Source organism: Mustela lutreola, chromosome 3, assembly GCF_030435805.1.
Source record: "Mustela lutreola isolate mMusLut2 chromosome 3, mMusLut2.pri, whole genome shotgun sequence".
In the NCBI taxonomy this organism is placed as follows: domain Eukaryota; kingdom Metazoa; phylum Chordata; class Mammalia; order Carnivora; family Mustelidae; genus Mustela; species Mustela lutreola.
Genome location: NC_081292.1, coordinates 179,467,045 through 179,492,309, shown reverse-complemented (window position 1 = coordinate 179,492,309; position 25,265 = coordinate 179,467,045). Strand labels below are relative to the sequence as shown.

Genomic DNA, 25,265 nt, shown 5'->3' with positions numbered 1-25,265 from the left:
ACCACCTCTCCGCACCTCTACCTTTCCTCCCCTAAACTGAACAAGGACAAGGATAGATACAGTTTTGTAGGACCTAAAGCTTTTATAATTAAGGGAGCCCTTCTTAAAATGTAAAAACCAGGCATGCCTGGGTGGCTCAGTGGGTTAAGCTTCCGCCTTCGGCTCAGGTCATGATCTCTGGGTCCTGGGATCGAGCCCCTCATTGGGCTCTCTGGCTCAGCGGGGAGCCTGCTTCCCCCTCTCCCTCTGCCTGCTCTCTGCTGACTTGTGATCTCTCTCTCTCTCTGTCAAATAAATAAATCTTAAAAAAAAAAAAAAGTAAAAACCAATGTATCTTCATTTTGTCACATTTGCAAAAACCTAATGGCATGAAGATGCGTGGGGTCCCTTCCAGAGTCTGAAAGGGCCCACACAGGTGAGGATCCCTAGAACTCAAGGTTCATTCCCTCCATGATGAGCTCACCTCCAACAAGGACTCCTCTTTCATCCTCCACTTGAGGGGACCAGGGGGAGATGTAGACTGTTTCTACATGCTTGTGTCTGCTGTCATTACCTAATACTTATAAAACATCAATCAAGTCTAAGTGCCAGCATTGGGGGCTCAGCAGGAATTCAAGATCATTCAAGAGTTCACAGACATGACAGGCTGTTTCAGAACCCCATATATCAAGGGTAGAATAAATCCCAGCTGTTCTACTGGGAGGTTCATGGCTTACATCTTCCAGAACAATGTGTTGCTGAGGCTCTCCAGGACCCCAGCACTGAGAGTCTAGGAGTCACTGGCCTTCCAAAAGACTCCTGGAAGGGCTTCAGTGCACTTTCCAGAAGATTTCCAGCCGGCAGATCCATCATGATTGCCCCTTGGGTCCTAGTCCCCTTGAGGAGGGGAGCCTCATTTCTTTTAACCTCTGACATCAGTCCAGGTACCACGAGAAGTATAAGAGCTCAGGGCACCTGGGTGGCTCAGTCAGTTGAGCTTCCGGTTTGGGCTTGAGGTCATGACCTCATGGATCGGGGGATGGAGCCCTGTATCAGGCTCTGTGCTTGGCAGGGAGCCTGCTTGAAAATTCTCTCCCTCTGTCCCTATCTCCCTTCTCTCTCTCTGAAATAAATAAATAAATCTTAAAAACAAACAAACAAAAAAAAAATGGTGTGAGGGCTCAGATCAGATGTCTGTTCCTTGGGGAGGGTTTTGAGCTCTGAGGCCAAATGGGTCCCACAGTGCCCTCCCAGACCTTTCATGTTCTTCTGGCCCTGCTCTTTGCCAAGAAGACCAAAAAACACAAGCCAAGGCTCTTCTCTGGCACCCCGTAAGTGTGGAGAATCCATCTGTGATGGAGAATGCTCTCGGCCTCACCTGGACCTGCCTCGCCTGGAGAGCTCACCAGTGTACAATGCCCTGGGAGGTCATACTCACCAGCAAGAAGCTCTCTCATTTCAGAACTAGTCTTGCCATGCACCATGAAGATAGGATCTGCAGGGGTGTGTTTTGAGTGGCAACTGAAACCTATTCCTTGCCCCACTTCCAAGGTTTCCTTCCTACGTGGATACCTGGAATTCTGCCATTAGGAATTGGTTCCTCCGTGTTAGGTTATCAGCTCCGAGCATCCTCTTGGAAACTGCCAACATCCCAGGGAGAGGTAACCAGTTGAGTCTCGTTGTGAATGAGGAAGAGCTTGGTGGAAGCTTCTGTTATATGTGTGTGTGTAGGGTAGGGGTGCACAAGAGGAAGGTAAGCCAGATGGAAGCAGGACAGGGGTGGGGGATACAGGGAACATACGAAACAGACCTCCCTCTTTTTACCCAAGGTCAGCCCAGAGAGGCCTTTGTGAAAGGAAAATAGGAGAAACATTTTCAAAGGATTTCAAAGGCAGAGCACTGAGGGTAGGGAGATTTTCAAACATCCCTGCAAAAAGCCCAAATTGTTCTGGTAATATTTCCTATAAACTATAGTTTGAGTGACAGTTCTATTTTTCCTAAAGCTTTTCCAAAAGGATTTTCCAAGTACTAGGAATTTCAATGTGAAAGATAGTCATTGTCTTTCCTAATGAATTTAATTTGGGTTCTCAATTTAAAAAAAAAATAAAAAGGATTCATTTCAGGGGAAGAATTGTTAGTTTAAACCAGTAACATTAAATTATAATAATTCAATAAAATGATAAAGTTAGACAGCAAACAAAATTCAGACCAAATTTGGTTTTCTACGTCATTTGTATTTTGTTATAAGGAAATCGGTCCTCTTCTTATCAGCCCAAGGTATATGTCAATACTCCGTTACAAAGAAAAGCCCGGGGGAGTGACTCGGTTTCAATTTCCTGGAAAAAGGAGAGACTGCGTGACACCAGAGTGTGCCAGGTAATGAGTCCTTGCTGCCACCTGCAGAAGATCTGTAAGTGCCCACCCTCCACTGACCACTTACTGAGCCTTTGAAGGAAACAAGGTGAGGTGGTCTTCCACCAACTGGCTTTTGGCTCAGGAATGCCCTGAGACACACCAGCTGGTACTTTCCACAGGCAAGAAGACACTGAGGAGTCAAGGCCCAGAAAGTTAACTGGAAGAGCCCAGAAGCAGAATCCCAATTAGGCCAGTTGAATTTCCACCCTGGCTTCCTTCCTGGAACCCAATCCCTGGATGATGCGGGACCTGCCAAGACCCCGGCATCCCTCCATGCCCTGGACTCTTCATCCTGGCTCTCTGCTGTTTTCGACCTGATGCTGAGATCCCAGTCTCCCCTTTGCCATCTTTTCTTCAGACAAAAATTCAGTAACTATTCAGAGCTTGGCAGGGCCAGTGACCACAAGCAGACATTGGCTTCCAGTAAGAAATTATAGAAGTTGCCTTTCTGCCACCCTCTGGGGAATGCGCGTCGTGCGCGCACCAGCCCCGGATGTGCCCTGTCTGCACAAAAGCCAAGCAAGTCTACCACCTGGAAAGTTTCCACACTGGATAGCTTCCCAAATCCTATTCTTCTCTGGGGTATTGCTAGTCCCCACCCCACCCCCAAGATGCTGTGAGGAGACCCTGTTTATTGGGGGGACTTCCTGACATGGACTCCCAGGCCCTTTTAGAAATGCTCCCAGAAGATAGTAGAAGCTCTCCTCTTTTTCAAAGAGAACCAATGATTCCAGACACTGAGATCCCACTCATTTGCAAATCATGAAATGTAAAGTTGTCTCCCCCAAAGAATCCATGGGTCCCTCTTTATTTATTTATTTATTTATTTGAAGAATTTATTTATTTATTTATTTGACAGAGAGACACAGCGAAAGAGGGAACACAGGCCAGGAGAATGGAAGACGGAGAAGGAGGCTTCCCACCGAGCAGGGAGCTCAGTGCAGAGCTCAGCCTCGATTCTAGGACCCTGGGATCTTGACCTGAGCCGAAGGCAGCTGCTTAAGGACTGAGCCACCCAGGTGCTCCCCGCCACCCTCTTAATTTTAAAAAGCAACAAATCTACCAGTCAGGAGAGAGAGCAGCTCTCACACTTGAGTCCGTCCTTGCTGACAAGGAGCCAGCCCCTGGACAAGGCTCTCTCTTCACCTGTGTAGGGGAGCACAACAACGTCAGAATCTCAAGGGTGGTTACGTGGCCAACGTGGGTCTGAAAACTACTACGTATTTTCTTCCAGTCTAAATTTCTGTTGAGAACATCACAGCAATCTGACAAACAAATCAAACTTTCTTTCAGCATTAACCCTTCTTTGGCCCTCCTCCCTAGGTTGAGAGCTGCATCCTTCTGCAGGTAGTAATCAGATGTCACAAATGACGGGTCTGATTCAATCCAAATTACGCACAGAGCTGGGCAGAGAGGGTGGCGGGGGAGGGGGAGCTGCTATTGATTCTTCTCAGCTCTTTACAGAGGCTCTTAACACCAGGCCTGTTTACATGTCCAAAGTGACTCCTTCAGATTTCCGTAAGCAAGTCAGAGGGGAAACAGGGAGAGAACCCAGAGCACTCATCTAGCTGCCTTCTAGGGAAACCAAGACGAAAGTCCTAGTATGAAGAGAGCAGACCTTCCCTCCTCTGCCTGCCACAACTGTGCTCTCAAACTGGAGGCAAGAAAAGTCAAGACAGAAGATTGATTTTGTTTTTCCGTTATTTCTTTTTTTAAGCCAAATCAAGATCCTGCTTTTCAAAAAATAAATTCTTAGCTCCCAGCTCATTCTCCTATTTCTGAAAGGCCCACTCCTCAAAAGGAATGACCTGAAATGTTCACTTCGTAATATTTACTGGCATTTCCATCTTCCGCTTTCCCAGGAGGGTTTGGAGAAGGTTGTTTTTCTCCTATGGTTGGAACACGGTTCTTCCTGGCTCATTTCACGGACTCGGACTTCAGCTTAGGTAGGCCAGGTACGCAGCAGCATCAAGAACTGAATTCCTGGGCATCAGATTTAAGGGAAAATAGGCTGAAACGATTTGAGGGAGGCAAGGTATGTGCAAAACCATAAAAAGTCCTTTGTGCATAGAAGGGAATGGATACATGCCCCTTAAAAGTTTGTAAAATTAAAAATCAGCCTCTCCCAAACTCAAGAAACCCCAAGAACCCAGGCCAGCACTTCTCAAAAATTAGAAATATAAGACCCTGTTTTATTATTCATGGCCTGCTCTCTTACTAGTTCAACCCTGATTTGGTGACCCTGACAGACAGCTTCTCTCTTGTAACTAAACAATCAAAATAAGTTGCCTCAAAATTGCTATAAAATTGTCCATAATTTTTGTAGCACAGAAAGAAAAACAGCTAAGAATGTTTATCGCAAATATGTTAATATATGATGAGATATGGGGACTGAAATGAACAATAGACAAAAAAAAAAGAATACAAAGAGGAACCAAAAAGTCAAAAAAAAAAAAAAAAAAAAAGCTTTCTCTGGATTTAGAGACTGTTCCTTTTGGAGCAATAACTGCTTAGAGGAATTTCCAGAGGGTAGTCAACGTTGGCAGAACAACTCCCTAGGCAGAGATTTCAAAACCTGTTCTCCAATACGTGTACAGTGGTAGAGAAAATTGTTTCGTTTTTTTCATGCATGTGAACACAGACAAACATGTTTCTGCTCCGCACTTACGAAGCAAGCCTTCCCCTGTTTGTTCTCAACATAGTACCAAAATTCCACCAAAACTATCAAAATTTCAAATGTCTTCCCTTTGTGCCTATCATGGACAAATTATTTTTACAAATAAACGCACACATGTGCCAGATGGTGTCATTTAATTGGAAACTACCTAATACTAGATAAACCATCATTTGCCAATGCAATGGAATACTACACAGCCATACAAAGGGGCTGTGGAAGCCCCCAGACCCTGATGCAGAGTAATCACTGAGATACATCCTTGGGGGGTGGTGTGCAGGAAGCAAGGCACAAAACAGTTTCTATCATGGGCTACCATGTGCACAAAAGGAGAGAACATTTTTTAAAGAGAGAGTGAAATATCATTGTTTATTTATGTGTAGACTCTAGAAAGGTGACCAAGATACAGAGGGACACTACGGGAAGAAAACCTGTTACTGTCTATCCCCCTATATCTTTGGAATTATATAAGAGCGAAGGTTTTACCCAGCCAAAATAAATAGGATGATTTTAAAAATGGAATCTGATGAAGTATACATTTCTTTCGAGTTTTTGCATCCACAAGAGGGCAATCCCTAGAATCAAAGAACGCTTCCCTTTTGAGGTTGAGAATCAGCCCCCATAATCCAGGGATCCTCTTGCACCTCAAAGCCTTCGGGATGGGGGTGGGGAGGCAGCACAGGTCCAGAAGGAAGGCCCTGTGGCTGGCCAGCAAGTTTTCATCAGTTCACTGGGGGCCGCCAAGCAAGGCTCCCGGGCTGCCTGCCGAGAGCCTAAGCCCCAACAGCTGCATAAACTTGCCGTGCCCCAGCCTGACCTATTTCGGAGACAGGTCAGACCAGTGCATGCGGGGATAAGAAAACAACCTTCCTTCTCTGCAGTGGCTGCACCAGTAAGCAGCTCCAGCAGGGGAAACTCGGGGGCAGGCGCTCTCCAGCTCCCCAAACCTCACAAGCCAGGCAACTTTATTTTCAATTCTTGCATTGCACCGGGATAACACAAAAGTCCCCAGCTTTGGGAACTGGATGGAGGGAAATCAAGTAGAAAGGTCATTGAAATGTATCCTCCAGCTTAACGAATCCTATTTTGGAAAGTTTCTTTAATATTGGTGAACTCAAATTTGATAGGAGAGGGGGTTAAGTAGAATCATGCACAAAGAAAGAGGAATGTACACAGCCTCACATGGGGAGCTAAGAAGATACTTAAGAACAATGAAGTAGCCTGAAGAGGGCACAGAATGAGAAATTGTGCAAAAGCAATTCCATAAAATGAAGCATTTCGACAGAATTTCAGGAGTACAAAGGCACGCATGCATGAGACCTATTTTCAAAAAGCAGCCTGTTTGTCAATGTCTGATAGAGTGAGAAGAACCTGTTGAAAAACAAACAATGAAAGAAAGAAAGAAAGAAAGAGAGTTTAATTTGGAGGACTCTGAAAAAGCCAAGTTAATCTAAGAGAGAAGAGTAATCTTTGCAGAACTAGGAGAAAAAAATAATTCAGAAGTATCTTTTGACATCTCAATGAATGGCTTTAGAATTTTGCTATTTTTCTTATCTGGTAAGTCAATAAAATCTATTATATTAAATAGCCGCTCACAATCTCCATTTTTTGACGCAGTGAAAGTGAAGTGTGTGTGTGTGTTTGTGTATATGTGTGCGTGTTCCTTCATTGTTGTTCCTAAGCTCTGAATTAAGCTTTTATCTGCCTTTGGGCTGAGCCCATCTGCCAGCAGGCTGGTCACTTTCTGCATGTTCGGAGGGTTTCCTCCCCCAAGATTTTGAATTTTCCTATGATACATGTAATTTGCATACAACTTGCCTCTTCTCATTTTCTTCTCATAGTGCCCTGGGAAGCTGGTATGATGTGGCCCATCTTACATATGTCAAAACTGAAGTTCAAGGGGTCACACCTAAATGTGCTTGGTCACAATTTTAGAGTGAAATAAAGGATGCAAGAAAAAGCCACTTTTGCCTTGGGTAATAGGCTCTTACAGAGCAAGCAAAAAGGCAGGAAGAGGGACTTAGGGTGTGTTTAAGTCAGAACAGACAACACTCAAATGCTTTAGTGGACATCAATCAGGAAACTGGCCAAGTAGGGATTCAGAAAGAAGAAACCTGTTGCTTTTCTTATAATAAAATGAATTGGACCAATTAATTTTCTTTAGTTCAGGTTAAGCTCAACCATGGTAATTGACACACACACACACTCACTCACCCCCACTGGCCAAGATTTTCTTAATCAAGATAACATATTAGAATATTGGGAGAATTTTAAAATACGTTTGAAGATAGACTCTCTAAGCCTACAATTATTTAAAATAAAATTTTCTTTAGAAAGATAGGCCCTATAAGGGAAATAAGAAACATATTAGCGTCTCCATACAATACCCAAGTGCTTGTTGGCTGGAGAAATTATGTCTACACTAGGGTTTGCCAAAAAAAAAAAAAAAAAGGTAAGAGGGGTATGTTGGATGTACTGTTACATATCTACATATCTGTGTACCTGTAAAATCAACAGCCTACAAATGTACAAATGTAGGCTTTCTATTAAAAATGCAAATTTGTATGTCACTATGTAACCAGTCCCATGTTACCATATAAACTGCACAGCAATCAACTTTCCTTTCTTAACTATCTTACTCTAACTTATTTATTGTTTCCACCTAATGACATAAAGGCAGGGACATTTAATTCTGCAGTTGTTTCCAGAAATATGCCTACCAGCCGATTATAAAAATTCTCAAAATTTACATTTAAGCCTCCATAAAACTATATTATTTGAACTCACAATATGACCTTAGACATTTTTTAATGCTAAAAATCAGTGGTATTTCCTCTCCCTTAGTTCCATGTTGGTCAGCCAAAAAGAGTCTCCCATCCTTGTCACAAGTATTTTGATTAGCTATTTTTAAATGGAATCCATCGATGAGCTTCTAGAACCGAGATTTTGTTACTCTACTGCTATCGATGCATTAAATCTGGCCAAAGAAAAGTACCTACAGTCACGAAATTCCTAAGTGGGTTGAAGGAGAGAAACAGCCAGCTAGTTTGTTATTGCCTGTCATAAGTTCTAATTTGTTTTACTGAGAAAGACTGACTTCCCAATCACTGCAGTAAGGAGGGCATAAAAACTCAGACTACTTTAATCAAGTTGCTTCACCCCAAAGAGAAGAGGTTCTCTGTTGTTGTGTTGTTGTTTACTTAAAATCCTGCAGCAAAAATCTAAATGCTACAAAGTTTGCTGCATGCAATGTACAAGGTAACTCTTTCTTAGGATTTTCCTTCCTAGGAGAGATGTGCATCAAATCAAACTCTAAATTGTACACCACCCTTTAGTAATATATACTTTCTTCTTTAAAAATAGAAGTTATCTGTTCGTCATTTCTTAGTTTTTATCAGGAAGTTAGGAAAACAGACATTGAAGGTAAGAATTCATTGAACACTTCCTTAATCATTCTCAGCAACTAATTTCTATGGTTTTCATATTTCTTTTAACAATGGTGAAGTTTCTAACTCATCTCCCTTGAATAGATGTTTTGTAATGTTAATGGGCATTTCCAGTTACAAACTGGAAATTATATATATTCTGGTTATTTAGGAGCATAATCCTAACACAGATAATTTGAGAGAAAGCTTTCTTAGAAGACAGAAGTCCCAATTCCAGCAAAAATTCAATGCTACGGGGGCTCAGTGTTTGGCCCAACACTGCAAGACAGAGCTGAGAGCTGAACTGTGACAATCTCTACCAGAGACCAGGAGCAACAGGGCAAGAAAAGCTTTCCCAACAGAGCAGAAGATGGTCCTCTGTTCCCACGTTGGTATGAATCTTCCAAGAGAAGGGCAACTACTAAAATTCCCTTTCTCTTTCTCTGGCCACAGTTCCTCAGCTAAAGGCAGCCAGTTGTTGTTGTTGTTTTGTTGTTGTTGTTGTTGTTCTTCTTCTTTTTTTAAAATAATATTAAAATCATATTTAATCTTCCTTACTTTATTGAGATATAATTGACATAAGCCAGTTCTTGAGTCAGTAATTCTTCCCTGGTACTGAGATCAGACCTAGTTTAGAGCCCAATTCTGCTGCCCTCCCTGACAGTATATGAACACATAGCCTGATACCCAAGAGGGGAAAGTTACTTTAACTCCATACGTATATGAAATATACACGTACATGTGGAATACCAGCAAAGAACTCTCTAATGTTGCATCTGGACCCAGGACAAGGTAACCGAAACAGATCTGAGCTGACTCACCCTTCCAGCTTAATCCATTTCAGACAGTTGCTCTACACTGAAATGATTTGGGTTATATCAAAAAAACATTTGAGCATAGGTAGAATATTAATTGGGAGATGATAATAGAATATATTAAAAATATCCACTACATCAAGAAAATATAGATATAGATATGACATATAGAAAATATCTGTATGTCAAGACTCCTCTTATTCAAGAGTGAACAAGAGGGTTCCTGGGTGGCTTAGTTGGTTATGCGACTGCCTTTGGCTCAGGTCATGATCCTGGAGTCTCTGATCAAGTCCCCAGTCGGGCTCTCTGCTCAGTGGGGAGTCTGCTTCTCCCTCTGACCTCTCTGCTCTCTCTCTTTCTCTTTCAAATAAATAAACAAAATCTTAAAAAAAAAAAAAAAAAGGAGTGAACAAGAAAGAATAAAACCAAAATGAAATAAAGATACAGTCCTATGCACAATTATTTAGTACTGTAATGAGCACAGTCAGAGAAGGGGATTCAGGAAGACAAATCCATGATGCACATTTGAATATCCAAAGCCTGAATCTGGCATAAATTTCACAACCTCAGAGTGATTTGCTGGCATTTGCAAATTAAGCACAGAAATGGTATTTCAAAAAAAGCCCTTGTAGGAATTTTAGCTCTCATAATAAAAGAAAAAAATCAATCCAAATATATTGAATTCTAAAGCTAAAACAAACAAACAAAAAAGGCTAATAGTTCATCTAAAAATCAACAGCCAAGCAGTTATAAAATCATTCAAGGGAAGATTTTTTTTTCCTAGCATTCAACAGCAGTGCTTAATAAGAATTGGGAGGCTATGCTGTTACCTCAAATTCTGATGACTCTAGAAGTGTAATCCACTGGACAAATGAGCTTTTATTTTTGTGCAACTGGAAATAGTTTACTGCCAGTTTAATTCATAGTGACGAACTTATAAACTCTAACGATGCACAAACTATACACACAAATACATGTATATGCCTACATTGTAGGGGGTTAAAAATATACATGAGACTCATATAACCGTCTATAAACACACAAAAATATAGAAACACATGTAGAGAAATGTAGTCAGTATAACTCCTACTTTCCCATGTATTTAATTATTCCCCACCCAGTTTTACATTAAAAATCTGACATCTTTCCCTTCCATAATTCCAGCTTAGAAGGCAACTTCGGTGAAAGAAAGTTCCATATTTAAAAATTTAGGGACATGCAGATAGTAGCTTCCATGCCTCCGGCCACCCTCCAAAAATAAGAATCTATTTGATGATAAATTCACCGTCTTAGCCTAAGCTCTAAACAAGAAATCACCATAGGATAATTAAAAACACCCCATGAATCTCTTCTCTACAAACCTACGACATGTAACTGGTTTGGGTTCCTATTTCTTAAAGAGAATTTGGTCAATCCTCCTTAGAGGTTTCAGAGGAAAAGGAGGATTTTCCAAGACAGATAAATTGAAATGATCCCGCTTTGATCTCTGTGGTTAAGAATCCCTCACAATAGAAGATGGCCACTGAGGGGCCGGGATCCCGGCCTTTTAATGCGTAACAATGCAATCAACAAACAGCTACTTAATCAATATTTGGCCAGAGCTGCTGAAAACTTCCTTTTCAGATTTTAATTCCTAGTTGTAAAACAACCCCCGAGCAGCCAGTGAGATAAGGCATTAAACTGACTGCTTAATTGTCTGTTAGTGTCGTGTTAGTTATATATGTACATTCTTAATGGTTCCTTAATCTTTATTTACCCGCATAAATAAGTTACCTGTCTAGAACCCCACCGAACTGAAATTTCTCTGTCCCCCCTCCCAGTCCTGGACAAACTCTGTCTCACTCTTTGTTGCTGCTGTTGCAACTTGTAATTTTCATTGGCCATTTACTTTCGTAGGATTTAAACATTTAACTTCATGGTTAGGAAGGATTCTTTTTTTTTTTTTTTTTTTTTTTTTGTCTTCAGATATATTTATTCATGGATATTGCAACTGGGTTTTAGTGGCAATGCTCTTATTCACCTGATTGATTTCAGCATATCCCTCTCTTCTGAACCGCGGAGCACTTGCTGGTTCTGCCTCAACGCGGTGGGTTTTATTGCGAAGCCCTGGGGACTCTTAAATGACCCTTCAGTAATTATTACGCACTTGAAGCCCCTAGGTCCCTGTTCCGGTGCTATCAACAATCAAATCAAGCCCCAAAATAAACATACGATTTCAAGCATTAATTAGAAAATCTGCATGTTTTCAATAAGGCTAGAAAGTCAACATGCCCCAGCCAACCAAACAAAACAAATAAGCAAAAAAGAAAAACCTACAAGACCCAAATTCTGGTGGTTTGTTTTCTTTCTTTCTTTTTCTCTTTCTTTCTTTCTTTCTTTCCCATCCCAACAGAAAAAATCGTTAACACTATGTCCTTGAAAAGAACGCAAGGTGGTGTTTTAATTTGATTGAAGTTTTGATATTTCCAATACACTTTTAAATGGGTGCTATTTCCTTTTTGAGTAACCTAAGGACTTCAGAAAACAAAATTTGCTCAAAAGACTAGAGGCGACATTGGGGTCAAATTTGGGATTCTGACAAATGGACTTGGAGAGTGGGCTGTCCACTTTAATAAAGGTTCCGATGCCACAAACCTAAGATCTTATACCCCATGATTTCAGTCTGTGGGAAAGTTCCCCCCTCCACCCCCCCACCCCGCCTCCCTCGCTTTGCCTCCCTCGCGCCAAAATGTCCTTCCTTGCTAAGTCGGGGGGAAGAAACGGCCTTCCGTTCCTTTCGACTTCAGTAGCTCCCGCTAATGATAAAGTGCTCTTTTCGTGATTCCATTGGAAATGAAATAGTTCGAGGGCCTTTAAAATATTTCTGCGTTTTTAATTGCTTTCTCTTATGCCCCGCTGAAAAGCTGACGTCGTCCTAGATATTTCAAGAAAAGCTCACAAGTTTACAAACAAAACGGGACTGCAAAACTTTTGTCACTTTTACTTTCTCAAATTAAAAAAAAAAAAAAAAAAAAAAAAAAAAAGACCTGCTTTTCATAAGTGTCAAATAGGAAGCGAGAGATTCGAACGGAGTATAAGCCTAAAACGACCTATGGTTGGGGTCTCTTAGCCTCATCTTTGAAATCATTGCAAACCTCCCCACGCTCACTAGTGATTTTTAAAGGAGGAAAGCGAAGTCCTATGAAAGTGTATCTCCAGCCCCAGTCAAAACATCAATTGGGCAATCTGGCCTCTCTCCCCCTGCACTCCCGAGCTGCCACTTCAAAGCCGCTGCAACAAGTCAGTAATTGTAACGTTGCATCTAAATATTTAAGCGAGAGTCTTGCCGTCGCGTGTCCCACTTACAGTCCTCATCTGTCCTCTAATTCCATTACGGCACAAAGCAAAAATGTTTCCCAAAACTCACAAACAGGAAAAGCGTCACCCTTCTGGGGGACGAGGAGGAGGAGGAGGAGGAGGAGGAGGAAGAAGAGATGAAGGAGCAGTTTCTATTGATTAGTCACTGCTTTTGTGTTAAGGGCTTTCTTTAAAATAAGAAAAAAAATGGGGGGAGGTTGCAGAAATTTCACTAATGTGAGCCTCAGGCAAGAGAGGAAAAAAAAAGGAGAAGGAGAGGGGGGAGGCGGGCTGTGTCTAGATGAAAGTGAGAAGGACATAAAGGAGGCAATTGAGTCGGCTGCAGCCCGGCGAGCTAAGCTTCGAGCCGGGCCGGAGCGCAGGGGAGGGGGCGGCGCGGCGCGGCGCTTTGGCGCAGGGCGCAGGAGTGGGGGCCGACCCATTGTGGCGGCGCCCGCGGGCCCGCTCGGCCGCTCTGGGGGAGGAACAGAGGCGCCCATTGAGTGGTCGCAGAGGAGGCTGTACCCACGGCCCCCGATGCTGCGACCGGGGCTTGGCTCCTCCGACTGCGCCTGTTCCGATCTCGGTGCTGGCCGGTGGCCCGGGACCAGGCGCAGGCGGTGGGGGGGGGGGGGCGCTTTGCTGTCCCCGGCCTCCCAACCTTCTCATTCCACCAGAGCAAAGGAGCTGGAAGGGTGGACCCAGGAAGGGGGCACCGCGTCTAGTGCGCGCCAGGGCACAGGGGCCTGAGCGCGCCGAGTCTGCACGCTGAGCAGCTCTTGGATTGGGCAAGGGACAAGGGAAAGTGAGAAGGTAAACGGGGTCACCTAGGAGAAAGGCCAAACTCTGGACAGAAAAATGACAGCAGCTCTGACATCTTTCAGGGTGCTTCTCTGTGTCCTAGAGTCTGACAGGCAGGAAGATGTCCCCCCCACCAAAGCCAGTCTTAACATCCCCTTTCCTTCCAAGTCCCCCACCCCCCAGGAAGCTGGAACCTCTAGAAGAGAGCGCCTTGCCCTGCTCAGGGCACCCAAAGGTCCTTTCTCAGGCAGCCTCCTCCCTCTGGGCTAGGGAGCTCGCGGCACTTTATCCACAGTCACTCTATTTTACAGGTGGAGCAGCCTCTGACTTTTGGTGCCCAAACAACAGGGGTAATTTTTTGAGGTTTCTAGACTTCGCTTTAAACTACCCTTCACTCTGTCCTTTCTCTGTGCCCTTCTTGCCCTCCAGGGCTTATCCGGAAAGGGAGCTAGAGCTGCTTAAAGAGAGGGACACTGCATCTTCTCTGACAACCCCAAATTAAATTAGGTTTCAGGCTCTGTGGAGTGTGTGTGTTTTCAGCGGTACAGCCCCCGCTGCGGAGAATACTCTGATTTTAAAAATGGTAGCAATTGCCCTTGAATGGCAGCCGGCCCAGCTAGACGGCCCAAAAGACTAGAAACATTTTGTAGGTGAAATAGCCACTTTTTCCACGCTGGAGAGTCCATAAAACTTCCTGGCGCAGCAGCTATTGGAGCTCATTGAATAATTCATCCCTCATTGCAAGCCCATAATGTCTATTCTCGGCCCTTTGTGGAGCTGTTTTCTCTTCTTTTCTCCTTGAATTATAAAAAGGTTGCCTTCCTTTGTTCACATCAAGCTGCTGCGAGCTGGAGCTTTGTCTGGGCCGAGCTAAAGTGTGAGTTTCAATGGACTCTCCAGGCTTTGTCTCCCAAGTTCATCTCCAAGTGTAGATTGTGTAGAGAAGGCCTTCTTTGTAAAAGCTGGAAAAGTTGTACAAATGTTTGACCAGCTCATTTGGGGCGTTTTGTCTCCTGGGCCTCGGTTGCCTGTGCTGCGAGGGAGCGGCCAGTCTGCCGCCAGGCGCCTCCAGCAACAAGTAGCCAAGCTGTGCTACCCCCACGCTGCTTCTTGAGCCTCTCTGATAGCTCTGGGCTTCCTGCCCCTCTGCCCGCAGGGGCCCGTTGGGTTTGGGATTGGCTGGTTTCTCTCCTTCCTCCCTCCCCAGTACCCCTCTGCTGCATCTAAGCCTGGAATAAAAGCTGGGGTGTCTCCTGAGAGACTACAGCAGAAAAACGCCGCTCCTGAAGGAGGGGCTTAGGCTAAGATCCTGTGAGTCCCCTGCTTTTAAGGAAAACAACAGCCTATGTATTTCCCTGCCCAGCGAGCCTTGGTTTTTGGTGTCTTTTCCTAATTGCCCATGTGTCCCAGAACATCGACACTTTCTGTTGATCCCTGAAATCAGCTGTTTGAGTTTGTCACATCTAAATCTAAGTGTCTCTTCAAGGTTGTGGACAGATTTTGCCTTGGCTGCTGCCATCCACCTGGGCTGGGCAATGAAAGCAAAAGGTGTGACCAGCTTTCTACCTACAGTCCTACCCTGAAGAACACCTGCTGAGGGTACAAACCCAGCTGGTCACAGCGGGTGTCCAAGCCCACCTGAGGAGCCTCATGCCCTTCCAGGACAAGTCAAAACTTAACACAACCCACCTAAGTCCCGGGCCCTGAAGGGGGCAACTCAGGGTGTGGCAGGGGTGCCAGGCGCCTCCTGACCCTCTGCGATTTTGAAGAGGTGTGATCATCCCCAAGGCCAAAACTGCAGAGTGGAAAACTGCTGCAGGGATCCCTTTCCGGTTCAACTTCCACAGGTTGGCTTTCCTTTTGGGAAGAGGGAGACACCTTTAGATTCTCCAGACCCAGTGTGGCAGGTATAAGGGAAATAGGCTGCTCTTATGGCTCCAAAGGGGAGACTTTTTCTTGAAGATGACAGGTCAGAGCTAACAAGGAGCAGGTGGCTTGCACCTTCGGATGGAGACAGGGCACCAACACCACAGCCCCAAGAACCCACATCTTAAGCTGATTTTCCTTCCTAGACACACACACACACACACACACACACACACACAATCCAACCCCATCGCATCAGAAAACCAATTTAAAGCACAAAACAACCATCTTACATATATATATATATATATACATACAGATATATATGTATATATATATGCATGATGTACTCTGTATGTATTTATAAGGCAGTCAAGGTGGTGCAACTCTGGGGCCGCACTGCCCCCAAAGAGTTTTGAGTCCTCCTCTCCGCTCCCCTCCTCTAATAATGGGAACCTATCTAGAGATCTGGGCCTTCCCTTAGGACGCAAAAGTTCCTTCAACCTCCAGAGGCTCACAGACTGCTCCCCCAGCCCCTCAAGCGCTCTGAGACGCCCTGCCCCGCACACCTGAGGGCAAGAGGGTTGCCCTACACCAAAACGCAGTTCGCAGTTCTAGACTCTGAGCGGCTGAGGCTGGTTCAGAAGAAAGACTTGTAAGTAGAAAAAGAAAGAAAAGATATTTTTGTTTCAGTTTCAAGTACGCCTCTAGTCTTTCACTTGAATGCTCTTTCCCGGGTGCAGTGGATACGACCGAAGAGGGACCTTGACCCGAGCCGGGGCCGGGCAGCGCGCTCGGGCCCGCGACGTCAGAGCGCGGGTGCCGCCGAGGCGCGGGCCCTGAGCGCGCCTCTCAAGCGCGCCGCCGCTTACCTCGCTCGCTCAGGATGCCGTCGATGCTGTGTTTCGCCTTCTTCTCGCTCTCCTCGGCCTCCTTCCTGTCCAGGTCAGCCTCCTCTTCTTCGCCTTTCCCGAATTTACTCCTCAGGATGCGGCTGATGGAACTCACTGGGGGCAGGAGGAGGGTGAGAGCGCGGACGACTGAGCCTTGCCACGCCGTGCAGGAAGGAGCCTCGAATCCCCAGCCCAGACCCTAGAGCGGCTGCCCTGCACAGTTGGCCTGTCTCCTCCTGCATCTTGGGGCATCCTCGACCTTCCACCACCCCTTCAACCTCCCGCTCTAACCCCTGCCCCCACCCCCAAATCCTCACCTCCAAGTTAGATCCGAGAGAACCGCCGTTTCTGTCCCTCTCGTCCCGGCGGAAAGCATTACCCCTTTTCACTCTATAGACGGGGCTCTAGATCTCGACTCCAAGAGACTTCTCCCGCCAGCCCACCCAGCATCCCCTACCACCACCTGGGTATTGGGCCTCCGCGGTTGGCGTTAAGGGAGGAAGAACCGCAGAGGACCCGTCCCCTGCAATGCAGCTTTTTTTGAGGCTATAAAGGGTTTAAATTTCAACTGCAGAATCGTTTCCTATTGTAAAAAATCAAAAGAAAATGCACTCTCCCCCATTTATTTTTTCCAGATTCCAGTCTGGTAAACAAATCCATACTCTTGAAATATCTCGTTCTCGCAGGGGGGAAAGGGAGTTTCCTTTTAATTAAAAACAAACTCTCCCGCGCGCCCGCGCGCTCGCCCCTGCGTTTGTCCCTCTTCTCCCTCCGCCTTCCCCCCGGATGCCCGGGGCGCCGGATGGTCCCTGGGACTCTCGGGAAAAATCCGGGCGGTTGCTGAAGCCTTCCCTCCTTTGCGCACAAGGGAAAGCCTCGGCTGGCGCAGCCCCATCTCCCTTCGGCTGGGGTTACCAAAACATTTGTTTCTCTTTAAAAGGGAACATCAATATTAATAAACGCCTGGTCTCCGCCTCGCGCTTCCTGCCTTTGCCTCCTCAACAGAATTCCTCTTTGGGGAGCCCTTGGCGGTCTCTCAGCCCCAGGACCAGCAGCTCAGCCCCCTCTCGGTAAAACACCGCGAGCGCGTCTGGCTCGTGAATATTTCAGGGCCCTGGGAGGGGCTGCCTCCCGATCGCCCAGATCGATCTTCGGGGGTATTGTGGCTCGGATGACCCGCCTGGGGAATAGCGTCTGAGGGCCGTGCCTCAGGAAGACGTTAATGGGCCTGGTACCTGAGGGCACAGTGTTTCGATCACAGACAGCGTCCTTAAGTAATTTGTCTCGAATTTCCCAGCTGAACATGCCCGGGTTCTCTCTTTTGTATTCCTCAATTTTCTTCTCCACGTCAGGCGTTGTCACCTGCTTTAAGAGAACAGGCAGGCAGGCGTTGGTACCCAGTACTCTGGGCCAAATGTGGGGGCCCTACGGCTTCCAGACCCAGCGGGATGCTCTTTCCTGCACCCTGGGGGGGAAGGCCCCTTGTCAGCAAAAGGACCCCAACTCTCTGAAGAAGTTCATTTTCAGGAAGAAGTAGAAGTGGGATCGCCCTACCCCTGGGGGACCCTCATCTTCCCTAGGTAAGCTTAGACAATCAGGATAAATTAAGAAAACTCATAACATCTTGGGGGTGGGCAAAGGGTATACTTTCCAATCCCTAAAACTAAAGAAAGTCAACTCCTTACACAGAAACAACATGAAAATGAAACTAACAAGGGGGAATGTTTGAAAGAGAAGCAAAAAAAATCAAGTTAGATCTGCAACTTGTACTTCTCCCAAAAAAGCACAAGATTTTGGCTAAATTGAAGAACAGAATTAAATGCAAAAACTAATTATGTAGGCTTTAAAAAGTAATCAAATATGGATAACAAATATGGATAATTTGAGAGAGTAGCTATTTTCTTTTCTTTTCTTTTCAATAAAAGTAGTTCCCAGAGATTCTTGGAGAGTTTGCAAGGGGATCTGGGGCGGGAAGAAGATGGGGAACACGGCATTTGGAAGTCTGCAGTTTACCAGAACCCTCCTTTTGATTCTGCCCTGTGGCAACTAGGAAATTAAACTGGATTTTCCCCATGTCCAGAAGAAAAGACAGACCCTGTGTAATCCCTCCTACTGAGCCTTAGCCAGTGTGACTCTTTCATTTTTTAAAAGGAACCAAAATATTTTGAGGATTGTACCAAACTGCTTTTTAAATGCCAAGTCATCTTCTCCTTACAAAGAAAACAAATCACCCTGACTTTTGACTCCCTGAAGACAACTTGGACAGGAGGAGATTGGGGACAGAAGGTGGGAGAGAAAGCCAAAAGCAGCTCCTTAGATTAGGTTTGGCAAGGGCAGTGCAGTGGATGGGAGCTGGGGAGACTCTTGGGGAAGAAACCAGCAACAGGTGGGCACATACAACTGTGTATTTTAGGTGTCTGCCTATTAAAATAATTTGGTGAGTATACTAGGGTTCTGATACATTTTTAACAATGCTTTATCTCCTTTGCAAAAAGGCTGGAGTTTCCCCTTAGCATTCATGGAGGAACAGCGGCCCAGGCAGCAACGGAGTCCTCCCACCCCCACCATACGCAAGCATAGATGCACATACACCCCAAAGGACCCTTCCCGGTCTTGAAAAATAACTCCTTAGAAAGCCCTAGATGACAGTCCTTGCCCCCTGCCCAATGTTCCGTAAGGCGGAAGACCACAGACCCGGAGGTCTCCAGGCCCAGGCGCCCGCGCTCACCTTGGGCTTGCTGCCGCCAATGGCACCGGGACGGATGGACCCAGTCTCCTGGTACCTGCACAGGATCTTAGAGACGCAGCCGTGGGACACACGCAACTGGCGGGAGATGACACAGGGCCGGATTCCGTGGTGGGCCATCTCCACGATCTTGTGGCGGATGTGGTTGGGTAGCGGCCTGCCGTTGATAAACACGCCACCAAGCTGGTTGACACGGCCCTGGCCAAGGGGAGTAGACACTGGGCACAAAAGGCAAAAAGAGAGGCAGAGGGAAAGTCATTTTCAGAGAACAGAGAGCAGCCTGGAAAACGAGCCCACATAATTTCGCACACTTTTGGACAATCAACATGTCACAGTCAGAGCGCTGAAATGGCTCGACACCCAGCTACCAGCCCCAGATCCTTTTCCAATCACATCTGTTCAAATTATGAATCAATTCCGGGGCACATAATCTTGTGTGAAGGGACCAACAATGGCAAAATAACTTGCCTCAGAGAAACTGTCTTCCTTTTGGGCCCAGAGAATCTGGCAACTTTGGGAGATGGGGAGACCTGTGGTCAGTATCTTGAAGTTTGCTCAAGAAACAACGTCCTGGCAGAGAGAAAAGTTGACCCTGACGCTGGCCTTCTGGACCTCCACTCACACCAAACCATGCTCAATTGGAACGGCTCCCTTTCTAAGGGACTTGGAGGAAATGACAGCCATTGGGGTTTCTGGCTAAGAGCGCAGAAGTCAAAGGTCAAAGAGGGGCCTAAAAGGAGGCTTCAGGTCTCAGCACGTGTCACCTGTTACACCTTGAGATAGAGCCCACAGGTGGGTCTGCTCACAGACCCCCTCACCTCCATTCATGCTCTGGGTATGACATTTTACTCTAGACCCAGCCTAAAGGGCCCGCGGCTGGATCAAAATCCCCTTCAGGCGCTCCAGCCTCGCAAACTCTCCAGAAGCACTCAGGCTTGCAAGTTTTCCTGCCTTGAGGGTCACTTCCACATGACCGAAAGGCAGTTCCCCAAAAGGGTTATGGAAACTTCAAGATGCCACTTGAGATGAATGGAACTCTAATTAATTAATCAATTAATACTAAAAATTCCCAGCAGGATGCCAGGGAATGTCTGCCCCTACACTTTGCACTGGTAAGAAAATTCTTTCGGAACTAACAAGAGCTTAGCAAATATGGGTGCTGCCGGGACCATTTTGAGATGCTTTGGGTTGGACAAAATTCAGAGAAGTTGCTTTCCGGTGCTCAGGAGCTGGTTCATCCCTTCCCCACCACAGCATTTCCAAAACAGCAGGAGAAAGTGGACCCGCCTGGAACAGGCCTGGCCGTCAGGCTCCGCAAGGGTTTGCCCAAAGAACTGCGCTCTGTTTGCAGGGAGAAAATCGAGTGGAGATCTCCACCGACTGTTAGCTTCTGGGGTAAGGGTGCCCAGCGGATGGGCTCCCTGGGCACGCCAAAGAAGCCAGTGGAGACCCTGGGTAGAGTGGAGCAGCCCGGCTACGGCCCTGGGCTCCGGGCGGCGCCGAGGCCCTCCCTTACCTTCCAGAGGGAAGCCGCTGCGCGGGTAGTTCTGCCCCGGGCCTGGCCGCATCATCCTGGGCACAGCTCCGGCCAGCGTGGTCATCCTGGGGGCAGCTTCGCTTGGAAATTATATCCAGGTGAAGGCGAAATGGAAAGGCAAGCGCGGCTCTTGGCGACCCTCGGAAACTCCCCGGAGCGTGGAGAGCCCCTCCCCAAAAAGGCTGGAGAGAGAGGGAGGGACGCGCGGAAGAGGACTGCTAGTCCAGAGCGAGGCTCGAGAAGCAACCGGGGAAAGGGGCGGGCAGGGAGGCCCCAGAGTCCAGGATCGAGAGCCCAGGGCGGAAAAGTTTGGTGCGAGTCTGAGCGAGTGGCCCTGAGTCTGGGGGCGCTGGGGAGGGGGCTCAGAGCGCCGCGACGAGCCAGGGAGGGGGGGGGTGGGGGCGGGAGCGCGGCCGGCCTGAGTCTCCTCCCGTCGTGACACCGAGTGCCGAGATCCGGGCTCGGGAGCATTTATTAGTTCTTTCACCCAAAGCTTGGTCAGGAGCCCTGAGCTGCGATTGGCCGACGGGGAGACCGTCCCGGGTGGCGGAGACACGCGCTGATTGGGCGACAGCGGCCACTTTCTCTTCCCATCCGCGGCGGTGCCAAGGCCTTGGCCGGCCCGGCGAGGGACCCACGCTGCGCCCCTTCCCCGGAAGAGAAGGGCAGACCCGTGGAAACCGGGAGAGACAGCCCGAGGGAGATAGCAGCTGCAGAGAGAAGAGGAGTCCCTATTTCTCTTTCACTCTACGTGTGTCCCTCTCTCTCTCATTGAAACTATTTCTTTGTCTCTGTCTCCGTGCGTATTTCTGTGTCTTTCTCTGTCTCTGATTCTACTCCTCTCGTCCCATCTCCTTGTCTGTGTCTCTGTTTTTCTACCTGTGACTTTTTTCTCTCTCATTTTTCTTGGTTTACTACCACGGGAGGGGGCGCAATTCCAATGAGAAGGCGCTGGGAGGGTCGGGACATGTGCAGCCCGCCTTCCTCTGGTCAATACCCCTTAGGCCTAGGTTTTTTGTAGGGGTCCTCCCGGTGGGGTTCCTCCCAGGAGGAGTCCAGGGTGTACTGATAAGTTCCTTTGTCTTCTCAGTCTGGGAGCTGGAGTCGTGAGTGTGAAGCTTAGGCAGCCATGGGGGGCCCTAGGACTCAAGCGTTTAAGTCTGGGAAGGGGAGGGAGAAGAAAACTGTCTCCTCTTGATTGAAAAATCCACTCTGGGAAGCCGCAGCTCTAAATCTCGAGGTGTAGGTCCCCAATGCCACAGCAGAGATGTGTCTATATGTTAAAGTTTTGCCCGGCTGCAGCGTTTGTTCTCAGGAATTTATTATGGTATTCAGACTAAACTGCTGGAAAAATAAAAGGAGCGAAGTCTTGGCTAGGAGCTGAAGTGTCCCCAGCAGGATATGACGCCAGGAGTGTTGTAAAGACTGTCTGTCCTTAGAGAAGGTACCATTGTGCATAGCCTTTTATTTATAACTTGGTAAGTGCCAGAGAACTCGCCTCCTTTACACCCCCGAGTGCCAGCCCCGCGCTCTGCACTGCGCTTTACTCGCTTCAGTTCTATTCAGGGACTGTCAGTCCGGGACTGCGAGGTATTCAGGGCCTTAATCAATCAAAAGGATGAGAATCAGGCAGGTTTTCCCCCTTTGAAATAAAGGAAACAATGACTTCTGGGCTTCAAGTTCCCCCTTTTCCTTTTACGATTTTTAAATTTTTCCTGTGCTGGAGTTCTCCATTTCTCCACCTCTCTCTCGCTCTCTCTCTCTCTCTCTCTCTCGCTCTCGCTCTCTCTCTCTCTCAGCTTCCCATCCCCCAACTCCTTTGACAGTTTTTAAGAGAACTCAGACCCTAACCCCACTTCCCCACCCCGTAATTAAGGCAAACACAGAAGGGAAGATGGACGGGGTGGGGGTAGCCGGGAGCCTATAGCCATTCAGCCCTCCTGGAGTTGATCCTTTAAAAATCCACTCGCAAGTGGGAAAAGCAGGCAGCTTTCGGCTGGGCTTCCACACGAAAAGGTTTGACTGACCTCCGGAGCAGCCCTGACAGGCCTCTAGAACCACGGGAAAAGTCTGGACATCTCCTCACCCGCCCAAGAGGGGAGGGCCCACGTGCATTCACAGTACAAAGGAGAGACGCTGCTTAGAATGAAGCCCTATTTAACCTGATTTTAGGTAAAACGATTCAATTTGCCAAGGGGGAAAACTTTCTCAGTTCCCTCCTGCAAACTCGGTGGTCACCAAAGTCTACTAAACCACTTCTCAGGGACTGCATCTCGGGAGCTAGAATTTTTTTCAAGTTTTCCGTCTTTAGAAGGTTGAGCGGAGCAGACAGGGCATTTTCTAGGGGCAGCTGTAGTTGGGAGAGGGAAGTACCCAAAGTGTATTTTCAGACGACAAATGCAGACTCAACTCGCCGCTGAAAGGACCCCAGAAACATCCAGGACTGAGTCTTATTTGCTTCTGAGCGGAGGGCTCCATCGCCAAACCCTGTCGGCGGTGACCCGGCGCTCTTCTCGCCGGAGCTGGCAGATCCCGGAAGGGACGCGCTTGTCGCGGTCTCGTTCTCCCGGGTTGCACGTTCAGTCACGGTGAGCAGCAGGCCCAGGGAGGTCCCGGAACGGTAGAACTGCGGCTTGAACTGGATCTGGAGTACCCACGAGAGCCAGTCCAGTACAAGCATCCTTAACACGACCACTAAAATGTACAAATAGAGACCACGAGGGGGTGTGTGGGATTTGGAGGCCTGAGGCTCCAGGGTCTCTCCTTCTCGGCTTTAGCCCTGCCGGGGCGCTCTGAGGTTTTTCTGCAGCCAGAGATCAGCTCGGCCCCTCTCCAGACAGGCGGCAGTCAGAGGACCCCAGAGACCCAGGACAGAGTGAGAGGGCACCCTCATTCTCCCGGCGCTGGGCCAGTAGATCTTTGGATCTAAAGACCTCGGGGAGTCCAGGTTCCCCGAACTTAGTATAGTTGAAGTCTGACCCCGGAAGGCCAGGACCGCGATGCTGTTTGAGGCGCCCACTCGCAGCTAAATCAGACCAGGCTCGAGCCCGAGGCTGGACAAAGTCGAGCGCAACAGGTCGCGCGCGAGGGCAGAGTGGTTCCGGATTTTCCAGATTGATTTTGAAAACGAACGCCGGCTCTACACTTTAGCCACTCTTTCCCTATCTCCGAAGCTTGTGCCTCGCCTTCTTTCCAAGGTCCCTCCGGAAAGAGAAGCTACCCCCGCCCCCACTCCCCAGAGCCGGAAGGGAGTGTCCACCCAGGCCCCTTCCCGGGTCCCGGGCCTGTGAGCCAGAGTCTCCCTGGGGAATCTGGGCGCGCTACGAGCGCTAATTAACAAAGGATTGGCCCCATAGTGGGGCTTGGAAGGCAAGCGCCCGCGCCTTGCAGCCCTGAACACGGGTTTGGGAGGCAGCCTCATACCCCCAGGCTGACAAATTACCCAGAAAGCAGACAGTAGAGTCCCGGCCACAGTTTAAGAATGAAGGTTGTGTCCATCCGCGCTATCTGTGCACGTGCAAAACGACTGAAGCCTTGAGGGTAATAGTAAGATAATTGGCGGGGAAGGGGGTTGCGGAATAACTTGCTGATGCCTCCTCTGCCCAGAGTTTCAGAGGAACTTCAGGTGAAATAGACAGCCGGCTGTCTGTTCGAGCCCGGGGCGAGCATTCCCTTGAAGGTTTTTCCGCTCCCGAGTTTGGATGTGTGGATCCACGGTCCCACGGTTGTTGAGTGGCGTCTGCTTGGGCGGCCGGACGTCCGCAGAGCGCAGCTTCCGCGCTTGTGGACCCAGGCATGAGCCCTTCGTGGTCCATGGACTTCTTGCGGCCTCTAAGAGGTGACCTCATTTCTAGCCAGACACAGGCCTTAAGAGAAAATTATGATCTATGTAAAATAATATCTCTGACTTGCAGGGGTGGGGAGACGTCTGCCACCCCGGCCTTTTTTGCCCCAACTGGAGGGCCTGGCGGAGACGCGCCTGTCCGCTCGCTGGGTCCCAGGCATCGCTCAGGATGCAGTCTGTGGTTTGAGCCGACACCACGAAGCCCTCGACTCCGCAAAAAGGCTGCCCCGCGTTCACGCGTAGGAAATCAAAGGACCGAGCCCTTGACCACGCGCTTCTTGGCCGGATGCAACGATACCGAATTGGTAAATGCTTGGGTTAAACCCGCGGCCCAGCGCAGCGCCGGGCGAAGCGACCTTCATTAGGCCCCCCGCGGTTGTTTGTCAAAAGCTTTGGCGCCGCTATTCTCCCCACTGGAAAATCAGCCGGGATGAGGTCGGATTTAGAGACTGGATGGGGATCTGGGCGCCGCACTGAAATGTGGTGTGTGGACCAGCCCCATTGATTTTGCCCCTGCGTGCCCCTACGGTGCCCCTGCAGCTGGGGGAGTGGGCTGAGAACGTGTGAGCGGGTTCTCAATAAAGAACATATGGTTTGTAGGAAGAAAAGAAGGAAAGCGAGGAAAGGGAAAAGAAGAAAGGGGAAGAAGATGGATAAGAAAAATATTTTTTAAAGGGCAACGAGGGAGGGAGAGAATGAAGCTCACGGCAAATTGTCTCCTACAGACATTTGTTTGGCTCTGCAAAAATTATATTTTATGCAAATAAGGAAGACAAGATGACAGAGCCCAATTCTCCCTGGGGGGAAAGCATCTTGCAAAAAAAAAAAAAAAAAAAAAAGAATAGGTGCCCAACTCGGTAGAATCCATTGGGGCGGGTGGAGAGATTGAAGTTTAGAAGAGAGATCAAACAACTGCTTTATTTTTGAGAATCAA

General features: G+C 47.7%; 1 protein-coding gene across 4 annotated transcripts in view; it reads right to left on the bottom strand.

Moving 5' to 3' along the window:
* The window catches only part of PAX3 (paired box 3), a 98,222-nt gene extending 77,341 nt beyond the window's left edge, over positions 1 to 20,881 (bottom strand). For 2 of the 4 annotated variants that reach the window (XM_059167917.1, XM_059167920.1), the window contains exons 1-4: positions 20,467 to 20,881; positions 18,933 to 19,168; positions 17,440 to 17,569; positions 16,184 to 16,318 (exon numbers count right to left, since the gene is read on the bottom strand). In XM_059167917.1, coding sequence (XP_059023900.1) covers positions 16,184 to 16,318; positions 17,440 to 17,569; positions 18,933 to 19,168; positions 20,467 to 20,551 — 586 coding nt within the window. In that variant the 5' untranslated portion in view covers positions 20,552 to 20,881. Of the gene's footprint in view, positions 1 to 2,218; positions 2,316 to 16,183; positions 16,319 to 17,439; positions 17,570 to 18,932; positions 19,169 to 20,466 lie in introns of those variants that run through there. The other 2 variants (XM_059167919.1, XM_059167918.1) reach the window with 2 other exon arrangements.
* Positions 20,882 to 25,265: the final 4,384 nt, after the last annotated feature.